Source organism: Triticum aestivum, chromosome 5D, assembly GCF_018294505.1.
Source record: "Triticum aestivum cultivar Chinese Spring chromosome 5D, IWGSC CS RefSeq v2.1, whole genome shotgun sequence".
Classification (NCBI taxonomy): domain Eukaryota; kingdom Viridiplantae; phylum Streptophyta; class Magnoliopsida; order Poales; family Poaceae; genus Triticum; species Triticum aestivum.
In genome coordinates, this window is record NC_057808.1 from 534,871,624 (window position 1) to 534,885,734 (window position 14,111).

Here is a 14,111-nt window from a genome sequence, read left to right on the forward strand (position 1 = left end):
CGTGTCTTTGTGTTGGATCCTTTCAATCTAGATTATTCTTCATCGATGTCGGTTGTTGTTATGGTGCGTTGGTCCTATGAGGCCTTAGCACGACGACTTTCCGACTGTCTACTACAACAAGTTGTGCCCGACTCCGGCGATGGAGGGGTGATGACGGCGGCGCGCCTTCGGCTCGGTTCAGTTCTTGCAGTCCTCGCTAGGTGGTCTATGAATCTGGATATAATTTTTATTATTTCTGGTATTCGTTGTACTACCATGATTGAAGATGAATAGATTGAAAGTTTCTCGAAAAAATAAAATAAAATAATACCAGCATTTAGCACATCTGCAGAACAGCTAGTGGCGTCAAACGTGAGTGATCGAAAGTCAATACGTGTTGTTGCATGCGAGCCATTTGGCCGGAGGGACCCATGCAAGCATTATAGCATGTTTGGTGTATGAATCCGAGTCTAGCTAAAAAAGAAGAAAATAACTGAACCATGCATGCTATAGTTGCATTATAGCATGTTCCTTCCCCATGCATGCTATAGTTGTTTTAATCTTTCTTGTCAACGGGCAAAAAAAAAAAAAAAAAAAAACAGGACTCTGTTGAAAACTCGCACACCAGTTGCAGATCGCCGGCCCAGAGTAGATTAACCAAGCTTCTGTCAGAATGGGGAAGGAACTCGACTGCGCACCAAGTGTACAACAATGTCAGACCCGGCCCCATGGACTCCTTTTCTCCTTTTTTGGACAGAAGACGGGCAATATCTTTCCATGAAGCAACCTGTCTGCATGGTTGACCACGAAATGAAGGTAAGTTTTTTCTTATTTTCTGCGGGAGCATCTTTAGGTTAGGTAGGAATCATCGTGGCAGGACCGTAGCAAAGATACGTTGCAGTGTCACAGTGCATACTTTATTAACCACACTCTTGGATTACTACATATTGTCCACGCGTATAGCTAAGAAGATGTACATATCACCCGAAAAAATTAAATTAAATAATGGACATATATGTGTGTGGCGTCAAGGAGAACCTTCCAAAAAATTCGACTCCACATGTCGTGCAAGCAAAGTCAACCCCCTCTAGAATTAACAACCATTACCGGTAGCTTTCTTCGAACTCTCTCTCTTTCTCTCTGCTTACTTGTACTACAATGTAACGCGTACCACACACGTGTCCACGTCGACGGCAGTTAATACTGTTGAAATACTCGGTAGTACTCCCTCCGTTCTATAATATAAGAACGTTTTTGACACTAGTGTAGTATAAAAAACGCTCTTATATTATGAAACATAGGAAGTATTTTTTTATCGTCATTTAAGGCAACGCTGAGGTGTCCCGGAACGCATCCATTTGCACGGTGAAGGCGCAGAGAGCGGAGATTGACCGACTGCTCTTTCGTCAGCCGTGCCGGATGCACGCGCACCTTCGGGGTTCAGACATTCAGTAAAGTCAGCGGCGCATCGGTAATCGTTTCCGGCTACCCACTGGTTTCACAGACGGGTTTTTCTGTCTGGTGGTCAATAGCGTGCTCGCGTGTTTGCCATGACTGGATTAGCACCGAACGTGACGTGACCCCCTTTTATCCCGGCCTGCGGGTGGAGAACACGTACCGCAACTGAAAGCGTAGGCTCTTGCCCAGCAAAGAGAAGTCTTGAGATCGTTTCTCTCTCCTGGAACCCTAGCCGCCGTCAGGAGAGGCCATCTTTCAGCGCCGTCCTCCGGCCGCTCCCCTCCGTCGGCGACCTCGGTCGTCGGTGGTGAGGGGAGTCGCCGGATCCATGCGCGTGGATCGTTTTTACTCCCTTACAGTCTAGGTTTTTTAGGTTGTTTTATCGTCTTGCTTCGGCGGCGACGATGACGGCGCTGAATAAAGATTCTTCGGATCCTTCCCTGACGAGGTCATCCATCTTATGGTTGGGGATGAATTTGGAAACCAGTCTGTTCAAGCAAGGATGGCGTGGCGGCGGCGGCATCCTCGTGGTGGACCTGTGTCCTCGGGCTCCACCGTTGCGACGGCGTTTGCTCCAACGTCGGCATGGAGCTTGGGAGCTAGTCGAGGAGCGGATGCAGATTATGGTCTGCATTGACGACATCTGGAAGACGGAATGTGTACTGAGTTCGTTGTTCGTGGATGGCAGGTATGGTTTCCTCCTTCGGCGTCTTAGTCGTGGTTGCCAGATCTGGAGTTCGATAGCGTGTCCGGGGTGTTGCCCCGATTTGATTCGTTCAACGGCAATTGTTTCACTTTTGGTGAACCACCTTAAAGGTGCGGAAAGCTGCATATCAGCGATGAAGCCGTGTCCAGCTCGGGTGAGGAGGTAATCCGTCATTCTTTTCTTCGGTGGCTGCTGTGGTGGTGCCGGAGGCAGGTGACGGGCTAAGTTTAGAGATGTGCTACTATCTTTTCAGCATGTCGCTTCTTACGTGACTTGTATTTTATTTTTTATGATATGAATGAGACACGTATTATCATGAAAAAAAACTGAAAGCGTGCAGGCAGGACAACCACGGCGTCGTCGTCTCGATTGGAAATTGGATCAGTTAACGGGCGAGGCCGTTTGGTCCATGGATCGCTTGTGCACACCTTGACGCGTGGCGTATTATCGCCTCCATCCGCAGCACCCATCGTCAGTCAATTGCTTGCTTAATGTTTGTAGATTGAGTGCGGGTGACTGCTAACAGATTAAAAGATTGAGCGTCCATGTCCAGAGGCGAAGAATGATGATTAGCCAATACGTATTTTTAGTCTAATGATGATTAGCCTTTTTAAAAGAAAAATAAAGACTAGCCAATGATGATGACAGGTCAATGTGAACGGAAAAAACTAGCTAGGCTGTCCACAAAATTGGGCCGTGTAAGAGATGCAGCCCACAAGAGACTGATAATGGGACACCGCGTGGGGAGCAACCGACCCGCTGACTGATGTTTAGTACCACCTCGGCTAAAGAGGGGAGTTTAAACCGGCTTATAAACCCCCTCGCGGCAACTAGACTTGTCCCTTCGGGGACATCCGATAAAATTGGAACGATAGAGAGAAGATTAGCATGGCCCCTGCGCAAGGATGACACGCACAAATTGAGAAATGGTCCAAGTTTTTTTGAGATTTTGCGCGCAGCTCCTTTTTCTTCTCACAGTTATGCACCTAGACCCTTACTTTTGTGTTGGAGGCCCCTATTTCTGCTCACAGATGCGCCACTGCGTCAAAATGAGGAAAGAGCTCAACTGTGCACCAAGCTGTTGTTTGCATTGGTTGACCACGAGATAAATGTACTCCCAACTAAGTTTCTTTTACCTGAGGTTACTAGTCAGAGTAGGCAGGAATCATCGTGGCATGAACTTGTACGTGGGAGTGCTTTCGTAAAGAAAAACTTACGTGGGAGTGCTTTCGTAAAGAAAAACTTACGTGGGAGTGCTTGTCCTAGTTACAAAGATAGACTCAGAGTGCATACTGCATAATTGTTCTCACCTAGTTTACAGGGAGAAGCGTTCACCAAGCACGACTCAGCCTTACTATATCCTAGCTAATTATCTAGGAGTATGACTTGACGCAGAGGGATGTTTGTGGAGCGGCGGTGGTCCACACCACGTGTAGCTGCTGGGATCGCGAAAAAGTGATGGAGGCAAAACATAACAGACATTGATGGTGGTGCTACTCAAGCACCCTGTCTCGAGCTCCGGGGTGAAAGCCTAGGTCTGAACTTTGTTGCTTATATTTGGTAATGATGATATTTTTATGTTGTTACCTTGTTGAAGGCATTGCTCGGATGTGGTCGGACTGATTTTTCGGGGTGAAAACCTAGATTCTAGCCTTGAGTGGTGGATCCGGTAACCGCGGAGGTTAAGTGTCGCTACCTTCCAGAAGGCGTTGCTGTTGAAGAATCTCGTCTTCCTGTGTTGTCATGAGATGATTGGTGCGGATATGGTCATTGTTGTAGTTTGTCGATCGCGGATCTGATCGCTTTGAGGGTTTTCTTTTTATTTCCACCGCCTAGGCATAGCTTTGAGCTTACATGACTTTGTTATTTATCGGCGTGTTTTTTTATGTGTATGTGTGCGTTAGTGTTGGTTGTGTGCATCTTAGTCATGCAGAAGCGGGGTGTTACTAATTATGTTTTTACCCCTTGATGCCTTATTTTGAGCTAGTAAAATTCACCTTTTGTCAAAAGAATTCTTTTCTTTACCCAGCAGTATGTTGTACACACGCGTGGCAGGACCGTAAAGAGTGCTTGTTGTACCAGCAAAGATACGATGCAGAGTCACCCTGCATACTTGATTAACCTCTTGGGGTACAAGTGAGTAAGAAGATGTACGTGTGTGACCTCAAGTAGAACCTTCCCAGTGGCAAAACCGTAAAGAGTGCTTTCCTCGCACTATCTCTCTGCTTGTCTCCACCCATGGGCGGAGACAGGCCCTCGGCAGCCAGACAGGCCCCAGCCCCCCCCCCCCCCCCCATTCGATCCCCTTCTGCGGCATCAAATTGCGCCGCTGCGGGCTACTGTCCTGTCCAGCAAGGCGGCAGGTTGCCCGGCGTCCGGCAAGGCGGCCGTTGTTTGCCAGGAGTCGCGCAAGCGCAACCCACCCCATCGGCCATTGTCCTCGGCCGAGCCGCAGCACAGAGCAGACAGCAGAGCAAAGGTAGTTATTTCCAAATCCCCTTTTTTACTTCCAGAGCAAAGATAGCTATAAATTTAGTCATATAGCTTGCAGTTTCTGTAAAGATGTTGACAATGATTTATCGTAATGCACTGCTAGATAAAGATGGAACATGGCGGCGTAGTCCAATTTTGACTAATTTGAATGGGCTCGCTTTTATCAAATTGGAGCATGTCTTCTACATAGTACTTCCTATGTTAGTCATTCTTCCAAGTTTATTTAGAGAGGTAGTAGAAATAGGCCAATGGGTCATTACAACCGATCCCGCTAATCTACTAGCTCCAAATCTTTGCGGTACTGATCTATATACAGGCCAATGGAGTATATGCTACATATTGTCCTTTGATTTGTCTTACTTTATTAGTTGACCCATCATGAAACAAACGTTGTCAGTGAATATTATGTTTATTTTCTTACTAGTTATGCAACATAGATTCACTTTTGCATGCCTTGAAACTAGTGTTTTTGGGGTATTTTTTAGCTCTTAAGTTTCTCGCTTGGGGCGTCAGCCAATCCTGACTCTGCCCACTGTCTCCACCGATGTAACGCGTACCACACACGTGTCCACGTCGACGGCAGTTAACATTGCTGAAATATTTTGTGTCGACGTCGATGGCAGTTAACACTGCTGAAACAGTATTTTTATTGTCACTCTCAGGCCTACTCAACGTTGAGGTGTCTCGATCCGTGGTTTATTTCTATTTGGCTGACACATCATCTGGTTTGGCCGGCTAATCTGCAAAAGGCGTGTGTTTGCGCGTGGCACGTGACACTTGGTGCATGGCAGCCAAGCCATTCCATTATCATCAAGACAGAGTACAGGTACAGCAGTAGCGTAACCCGGCCACGTCTACGCCGGGTAAAGCATTCACCCAAAACAGATACTTGGGTTCCGGTTACAGAATCGGGCGGCCAGATGACTCTGCATAAAGCGGATCGTTTTCACCAAGGAATTGGTCTGAACAGCAAAATCAATTTCCAACTTAGGACAAAACATTTGAGGATCGAAACACTTCCTCTTTGGCACTAATTAACTAGCAGAGCATGGGCATGGACATTGCGGGCCCGCACACCGTTGGTTTGCCTTTTCTCCTCTTGTACTACCATAGTGGAGAGTAATTTAGACTACTAACATGTACTCCCTCCGTTTCTAAATATAAGTCTTTTTAGAGATTTCAAATGGACTATCATATACGGATGTATGTAAACATATTTTAAAGTGTAGATTCACTCATTTTACTCCGTATGTAGTCATTTGTTGAGATCTCTAGAAAGACCTATATTTAGGAACAGAGGGAGCACATGTTACTAGCTTGAGGAGTAACATATATATGGTGTCATACAACATTTTATTTTTTAACTAATAGACGCATCTTGTCTTGATATGTGTGATGTTACTCATAGTATGAATAACTAGCTATGTTACTTAATTCATCTCTTTCCTCATTAAATTATTGTCACATAAGCAAATTTGTTAAGTTGGACTTTACTATATTACTGCTGAAATTACTCCTACCGTGGACAGTCTAACAGTTAGATCGGCGGGCAGAGATAGACTTTGACCTTTTTGTATTTATTACAGTTTCGCGCCTGTGCATGCTTAATGCCAGAAACGCACGTGGAAGCATTGCTGAAATTGCCCACGCGTGCCAATCCGAAGATGGAACGCAGATTTAGATTTTAGTAGAACGAGCCGAGGAAACGCCATGTGTGTGAAGACAAGCTAAGCTCTGGTTCGCGCAACGTTCTCTTCTTTAAGAAAACATAAACCCTAGGTTCATATACGTGGCTGCGTCCCGTTGTGCTGTTAATTAACTACTACTAACGACGATGGTCAACAGGAACAGGGTCATTATGTCACGGTGGGTACAGGCCGAGTGGACGAGCACTGACTGGCAGCTGTCTGACCTTGTCAATCCTAGCTAGAGTGGTTCGTCAGTGCTCCTGGGCTGAGTTTTGGATTCGATTTGAAGGTTCCGGGTTGCTCTGTAACCACGGCCTAGGTGGCAGCTTTCACTGACGTCCTTCATGCCGAAAGCCTGAAATTAACTGGCGCGTGTTAGAATTACCAAATTAAACGCGAGCCTCGTCATCATCTCATACACGCTTCCGTATGGTGCATAGTAGATCTTGGTTATTAGAGGGGAGGGAAACACCATTGGCATCAAGACAGTTAAGCTCATGTGTTCGTATAGTACTGTTGAGCGTACGGCGTCACATGGCGTATTATCGCCTCCATCGGCACCACTCAGCGTCTATATATTGCTTGCGTAATTTAGACTGAGAGTCAAACAATATCTTTATAGATTGTGTGTGCATGCGTGCATATCCGTGAATGAGGAATGACGATTAGCCAATGATGACGATGACGCGGGTCAATGGGAACGGAACAAACCACATAACTATACTTTTTTTAGGGTAGGAAGAAACTAGCTGGGCTGTCTACCAAATTGGGCCGCGTAAGGAGATGCAGCCCACGCCAGGCTGATTCCGGGACACCGTGTTGGGAGCAACAGACCCGCTGATGTTTAGTACCACCTCGGCTAACGAGGGGAGTTTCAACCAGCTTATAAACCCACTCGCCACATCAGACTCGTCCCTTCGGGGACATCCGATAAAATTGGAACGATACAGAGAAGATTAGCATGGCCCCTGCGCAAGGATGACACGCACAAATCGAGAAATGGTTCAATTTTTTTTAAGATTTCGCGCGTAGCTCCCGTTTCTTCTCACGGTTATGCCCCTGGAGTCTTACTTGCATGCCCTTGGTTCTTTGCGAACTCTTGCAACTAGCACGACTCAATATCCTACTCCAGATAATACCCAGGGGTATAAGACGCATGTGTGTAAGTTTCACTAGAACCTCCCCAAAAATCCGATTCCACATGTCTTGCAAGCAAAGTCAACCACTCTTACTACATACATGTCCACGTCGACGGCTGAAATGTTTTGTGTCGACGTCGATTGCAGTTAATACGGCTGAAACAGTATGGGTATTTTTATTGTCACTCTCAAGCAACGCTGAGGTGTCTGGATCCGTAGTATATTTCTACTCGGCTAGACACGTCATCCGGCTTGGCCAGGTAATCTGCACAAGGCATGTTTTTATGCGCGGTACGTGACGCTTGATGCATTTCATGGACAGCATCGCCCTCCTGATTTTACGTGCAGCAGTAATAACCCAGCCACCTCTACGCCAGACGTCGGCCGCAGCAAAACAAATGCTGATGATCATGCATTCAGTAGTACAGTAACCAACGTTGTAGTTCAGGTAAAAAAAGAGATGTGCTTGGGTTCCGGAGCAAGTGATAATCTCATTCTCATTCCTATCATCAGTGACTTTTACAACGTCCCAATGTCGGACATACTAGTAGAAGACAACAAGTGCGCTCCCACGCGTTGGAATTTTTTGCCTAGCCTAGCTCCACGCGACCTGCCGGCTACCAGAAGCAGACGGACGCCGCGTTGGCGGCCTTCGTGGCCCGGGGGATGCGGCCGTAGCGGAACCCGTGGCCGGCCCGGCGAGGGGAGCCGCGGCGGCGGAGCGCGGGCGCGACCCAGCCGAAGCAGAGGCGGATGCGCGCCCGGAGGCGACGGAGCCCCTTGGCGGCGGCGCGGCGCAGGCGTCGCGCCCCGGCCCAGACGACGCGGCGCGTGCGCGCGCGCGGCGAGACGTCGGCGTCGCGGGAGAAGTGGTAGCTCCGGAGGAACAGCTGCCGCCGCTCCACCTGCCGCTCCCAGCGCGCCATGTATTCCACGTACGACAAAGCCGTCGTCGCCATCGTATTATCCGCCGTCGTTCCCAGCGCCGCTACCTGCACGGACATGGGCGCTGACAGGTTCTTGGCTGGCTAACTCTGCTCGGTTCTCTGTGGGTCTCTTGATGGAAGCAAGAAAGATTAAGCGCGTGGGTGAGGAGGATGAGTAGTGGTGGCAGCGGGTTGTGATCTGAGGAGGTATGCGGCGAAGCGGAGAGTTTATACGGGAGGAGTGTCGGCTGGCGAGCCACGGCGGCGGGAGGAGGAGGGGTTGGCGGCGCTGGCTGCAGGCAGCTTCGGGCGGAAGGGAGATGACAGGGGAGATGGTTGGAGTGGGAGCGGGAGGGTGGGCTAACCTTGGACGTTGCTTGCGCTTGGCGGGCTAATTTACTTTTACTTTACATACTACATACGTAGATATAATCATACAGACACTTTCTGCTTGATTGGAAAATGGCACCGCCATTTGTAGCTTCCTTCTACTAGTCTCTACCACATGGTTGCAGTATCAATATTTTTCTCTCGCGCTCGATCAGAACTATCACATGCTCTGCATAAACTCGACCATTTTGACCAATGAATTGGTGTAGAACAAAATCAAGTCGTACTTAAGCAGAAAAACATTTGAGGATGGATCGACACTTCCACTTTGGCACTGATTAACTACTCAGCTTGTAACCGTTTGCTGAGCAGGCAGGCATGATTTGACTTTTGTGTTTTATTACTGTTTCGCCACTGTGCATGTTTAAAGCCTGCAAGTAGCTCGTGAATGCGAGTCTAAAATGTGTAATGCGTGCATGCTGAAATAGTCCGAACATGGAACACAGATTTACTAGATTTTAGGAGTACTAGCTAGTAGAACGAACAGAGGAAGCGGCATTGGCGTGAAGACAAACGCTGGCCTGCCTGCTCCTCGTACGACGTTACCTTCGTCAGAAAAAACTGAAGCTGTTGTTTCGTACGTGGCTGCGTCCCGTTGTGCATCTAATTTACTATCACGATGTTGGTCAACAAGCAGGGTCATTATGTCACGGTCGAGTGGACGGACGAGCGGTGACTCGTAGAGATTTTCGCCACTTCTTGGCGGGTTTTGTTTCCATTTAAAGGTTCGGGTACCAGAGAGTGGCTTTGACTGACGTCCTGCATGCAATTAGCATGTGTTTAAAAGGAAATTTCAACGCATGAAGCACAATTTGGTTAGAACGAAGGAAAACAGCATTCGCATGAAGACAAACAAGCTGGTGTGTTGGTTGGTTCCAACACACTAAAACGAACGAACGAACGAACCCTATACTTTTGTTCTGGATCTGGCCCAGTGGGGTGGGTCTACCGGGTACGTTGGGAACGTCCCACCATGGCACACACCTGGCAGCACGGCGGCGATGGACGGCAGACAGGACAGACACAGGAGCGGAGGAGCGCCGTCCACCCGTGCTCGATCGTCTCGTTATCCCGGCTGTCCCCTTCCGCTCGCTCACTCGCATGCAGCAAGTGATCTCCCCCGATAGCCGGTAAGATGAACTCTACTACGTCAGTGCCCTACCCCCGTGGCGTACAGACGCTGATTGATTTCGCGTTCAGGTACAGCCAAGGGCGGAGCCAGAAATTTTCGCCAATGGGTTCATTCACTAACTAGTTGTGATTTTTTTAATGAACTTAGTCCTATTTTGTGACAAATTGGAACGAGATTACATCAGTCAAAGAAAGCACAATGAATATGATATCATTTATCACACATATTTGTCTCTTAAAAAAAATAAGAGTGCATAACGTACCGATCGGATGAAATTATAAAATCATTTGTTTACATATTATAGATAAAAGTGGTACCAAAATAAACTTCATATTTCATATCCAACTTCTCATCTTTCTGAAAACAATGAAGAAAATAACTAGTTAGTTTGGCAAGTTTAAAATAAAAGTGACATCATGTGAAAGAATCATGTAAAGTCACTCATATTTTAGAGCTTCCCTTTTCGATCTTTTATTGCCTTAAAAAGATCAAACACAGCATCATTACTAATGGGAGAAAACGTCTCTTTCTCCACATAGCAAATTAGACAATCACTCATGAATTGATCACCAATTTTGTTGCGCAACTTTTTCTTGACAACATTCATAGCTGAAAAGCATCTCTCCACGGATGCTGTTGCAACTGGTAATATCAATACTAACTTTAGAAGATGATAGACCAAGGGAAAAGTAACATGTTTATTTGTCTGCACCATTAACTTCGCAAGATCAGCAATCCCGTCCAAATTAGCAAACCTTTCATCCGCTCGCACATTATCAATGTAAGTGCGCAGTTCAGGACCAAGATCATCCATTTTTTTTGAATCAAAATCATCTGGATAAAACTCAGCTAGCTTCACTAAGCTATCCAAGTTAAAAGCAACAAATCCATCGTTTGGGTTGAAAGAAGCCATGTGACCAAGTAATGCAGAATTTACCTCATTGAAACGGTCATCAAACTCTTGAAGTTGCCAGTCAATAACAGAATTAAGACACTCTACTCGGTAATGCTGGAGGTTTGTCTTATTAGTTTTTTGTCTTGGTTTGTGTCGATTGATATATTGCTCCAGCATGTCCGCCTTCTCAATGTGATGTTCTTCACAAAATGAATATGCCTTCTGTATCAGTGAGTCCCATCCATTCTCCCTTAGTTCTTGTAGCTCATTCCTTGTGGACTTGACACATGACATGGCATTTAGGATGTCTTGATCCTTCTTTTGTAAAGAATGTGACAAAGTATTTGCATTTCCTAATATATGCAGCATCATGTGCAAATAAAACACAAAATCAAAGGTCTCAAAATATGCTACAAGACCACGCGCCTGACTTTTCTTTTCATTTTTACCTTCTTTCTCCACATATTTCAGAACAGACATGACTGCAGGGGACAACTTCACTAGACTTGAGAGAGTTCTGTAGTGTGAGCCCCAACGAGTGTCACCAGCTCTCTGAAGAGTTTGATCTTGATTTAACCCTCTGCCAGTGCTAATCTGCCCACTACCTATGGCTTTTATTACATCCTCTCGATGTTTCTCTCTAATCATGTCCTTTCTTTTGCAAGAAGCTCCAACCACATTAAATAAAATGGAGATCATGTAGAAAAAATCTGAAATATCTTCATGCTTCTTTGCTACTGCTACAATAACCAACTGGAGTTGGTGAGCAAAACAATGCACATAATAGGCTGACTTATTCTCTTGCAAAATCTTTGCTTTCAAGCCATTGAACTCGCCGCGCATATTGCTAGCCCCGTCATAACATTGTCCTCTGACTTGTTTTATGCTTAAACCAAGATCGGTGAATAATTTTTGAAGTGCGGCCTGAAGACATATTGCCGATGTTTCTTGCACATGTACTACTCCAACTAACCGTTCAATGATAAATCCACGCTTGCTAAGATATCTCAAAACAACTGCCATTTGCTCTTTGTCAGACACATCAGCAGCTTCATCAATCAACAAACTAAACACATCACCTCCAATTTCTTCAATAATAGAATTCAAAGTTATCTGTGCAATACAATAAGGGGATCATTAGAGATTAGTGTAAATTGTAAGACAACAAAAATAGTAGGAAATATAATTTAACGATGATGTTACCTTGGCAAAATAGTTGGCAATTTCCTTCTGAATATCTCCACATACCCACTTGCAATTTTGTGGAGCATTCTCAAGAACTACCTTCCGTATATCATCATTTTGATTTGCCAAAGTTTTTACCAACTCTCGAAAGTTTCCCTTATTTTTTGACTCTTCTGTTTCGTCATGGCCTCGGAAAGCTAAGCCTTGATGCAACAAGTATCTAACAGAATCAATTGAAGCATTAAGCCGAATTCGATTTTGCTTTTTTGTAAGATCAGTTTGCTTATCGAGAGCTACCAGAATTGATTGATCTTGATTCATCAAAGCATCACACCGTTTTACTGCTACATTATGAAAGCTATTAACATTACCTTTACCCTCATGGGTATCCAGCCTACTTTTCTTGTTCCAACCGTTCCAACCATTAATTCCAAATGCATCACTCCCAGCTTGTCCCTCATTATTATCTCTGAAAAGATAACAACACAAACAAAAGGCCTTATGCACCTTGTCACTATACTCAAGCCAACGACCATAATCTTTAAACCAGTCTGGATTAAATCTTCGTTGAGTATCTCCAATGTCCCTGTGTGGATAAACAAAAGTAGACGGAGGCCTGTAAGGTCCCCTTGTTAAGTATCGTCGCCTAATCTCATCTTGCTTCTTAGGATTTCTTGTGTACTCCGAAATTCTCTTCCGATAAGCCGGATCGTAGGGCAATTCATCTAAATTAATCTCTTTGTGGATAGAAGGCTTTGGGAGACTACTGACAGCGACATTTGATGCAGTTTGCTTACATCTGACGGGTGACCTCGATGTCCCCGCATCATTATCTGGATCAGATGATCGACTTCTCTTCTTTGAAAAATATCTTTCCATAGCCTGCATCAATGAAAGTCCATGAAAATAAGAATTGGAAAATTAGGGCAAAAAGCTATTAGATTTAGATTGGGTAGCAGAAGGAAGAGATGTGGAGGTGAAATTACTGCCTCAAATTAGACTACAGTTGATCGCTTCTACGCTATTTGCCGTCGGGCGTCGGCGTCGAGATGAGGACCGAAGCGACGAGCCTAACAAAAACGGGGCGAGACGGCGGAGAGATAGGCGAGATGGCGGAGGGAGAGGCGAGTCGAGTTGGAAAGCGACGAGGCGTGCGACTGCCGTCCGTGTATTCCTCGTACAGGTATTGATTGATCTTCTTTTTCTAGATGTCGTACATGTATTGATCTTGTACTAGTAACGAAGATGCCTGGGCTTTTGGGCCTTTTTATTTGTCTAATCATGAGGCGTTAGCAGGTTGATGGGTCAGGCTTAATTTTTTATTGGGGTCAGGCCTTATATGTCGTACATGACATGCACATAGGTAGCGAATTTCATTGGGTTCATGTGAACCCAATGGTTCAACGCTGGCTCCGCCACGCCATGAAACACGAACAACCAGGACGGCGTCGTCTTCTCGATTGGATAATTTAACGAGTAACACTGGTGGTTGGCGGAGATGTGTTTTCGTTCGTTTGATGGGTCGCTTGTGCATACGGCGTTGCATGGCGTATTATCGCCTCCATTGGCAGCACCCGGCGTCAACTGCTTGCTTAATGTAGACAGAGTGCCAAACAATATACGTATTCATAGATTGAGTGTGCATGCGTCTGTGCATATCCGGGCGCGAGGAATGATGATCACCAATGATGATGACGGGTCAAACGCCCGGCTTGGTCTTCACGTCACGCTGGCTGCTCTGCAGTGTCACTCTTGGATTACATATTGTCCACGCATACAGTTAAGAAGATGTGGTACATGTGCGTGTAACGTCCAGTAGAACCTTCCCAAGAATTCGACTCCACAACCCCTCTAGAATTAACAACCATTACCGGTAGCTTTCTTCCAACTCTCGCTCTCTCTTACTTCTACGGTGTAACGCGTACTACACATGTGTCCACGTCGATGGCAGTTAATACTGCTGAAGTATAGTACAGTATTTTGTTCGTCACTTTCAGGCCATGCTGAGGTGTCCCGATCCGTAGTTTAGTTATATGCTACTTTGTCCGTTCTATAATATAAAAGCTTTTTTACACTAGTGTATTCACGCCGAAACATCATTTGATTTGGATTGCGAATCT

General features: G+C 45.8%; 2 protein-coding genes and 2 non-coding genes across 4 annotated transcripts; 2 read left to right on the forward strand and 2 right to left on the reverse strand.

Moving 5' to 3' along the window:
* The first annotated feature begins 2,981 nt into the window (after window positions 1-2,981).
* On the forward strand, window positions 2,982-3,084 carry LOC123126855 (U6 spliceosomal RNA). The gene has a single exon (XR_006462066.1). It is a non-coding gene; the product is annotated as a U6 spliceosomal RNA (small nuclear RNA).
* A 4,151-nt stretch (window positions 3,085-7,235) lies between these two features.
* On the forward strand, window positions 7,236-7,338 carry LOC123126816 (U6 spliceosomal RNA). The gene has a single exon (XR_006462029.1). It is a non-coding gene; the product is annotated as a U6 spliceosomal RNA (small nuclear RNA).
* Window positions 7,339-8,080: 742 nt separating this feature from the next.
* Window positions 8,081-8,661, reverse strand: LOC123126046 (uncharacterized). The gene has a single exon (XM_044546460.1). It carries the CDS (start codon window positions 8,465-8,467, stop codon window positions 8,081-8,083), a length of 387 nt encoding a protein of 128 aa, XP_044402395.1. The 5' UTR covers window positions 8,468-8,661.
* Window positions 8,662-10,359: 1,698 nt separating this feature from the next.
* Window positions 10,360-13,137, reverse strand: LOC123121132 (zinc finger MYM-type protein 1-like). The gene is made up of 3 exons (XM_044541057.1): window positions 12,010-13,137; window positions 11,256-11,919; window positions 10,360-11,159 (listed from the first exon to the last, which is right to left on the reverse strand). Exons 1-3 carry the CDS (start codon window positions 12,877-12,879, stop codon window positions 10,360-10,362), a joined length of 2,334 nt encoding a protein of 777 aa, XP_044396992.1. The 5' UTR covers window positions 12,880-13,137.
* Window positions 13,138-14,111: the final 974 nt, after the last annotated feature.

Coding starts and splice junctions, on each gene's coding strand:
- LOC123121132 (XM_044541057.1), bottom strand. CDS start 12,879: ATGCAGGCTATGGAAAGATATTTTTCAAAGAAGAGAAGTCGATCATCT. Junction 11,920..12,009: donor TTGCCAACTATTTTGCCAAG/GTAACATCATCG, acceptor TGTATTGCACAG/ATAACTTTGAATTCTATTAT. Junction 11,160..11,255: donor GAAATATGTGGAGAAAGAAG/GTAAAAATGAAA, acceptor TGCATATATTAG/GAAATGCAAATACTTTGTCA.
- LOC123126046 (XM_044546460.1), bottom strand. CDS start 8,467: ATGTCCGTGCAGGTAGCGGCGCTGGGAACGACGGCGGATAATACGATG.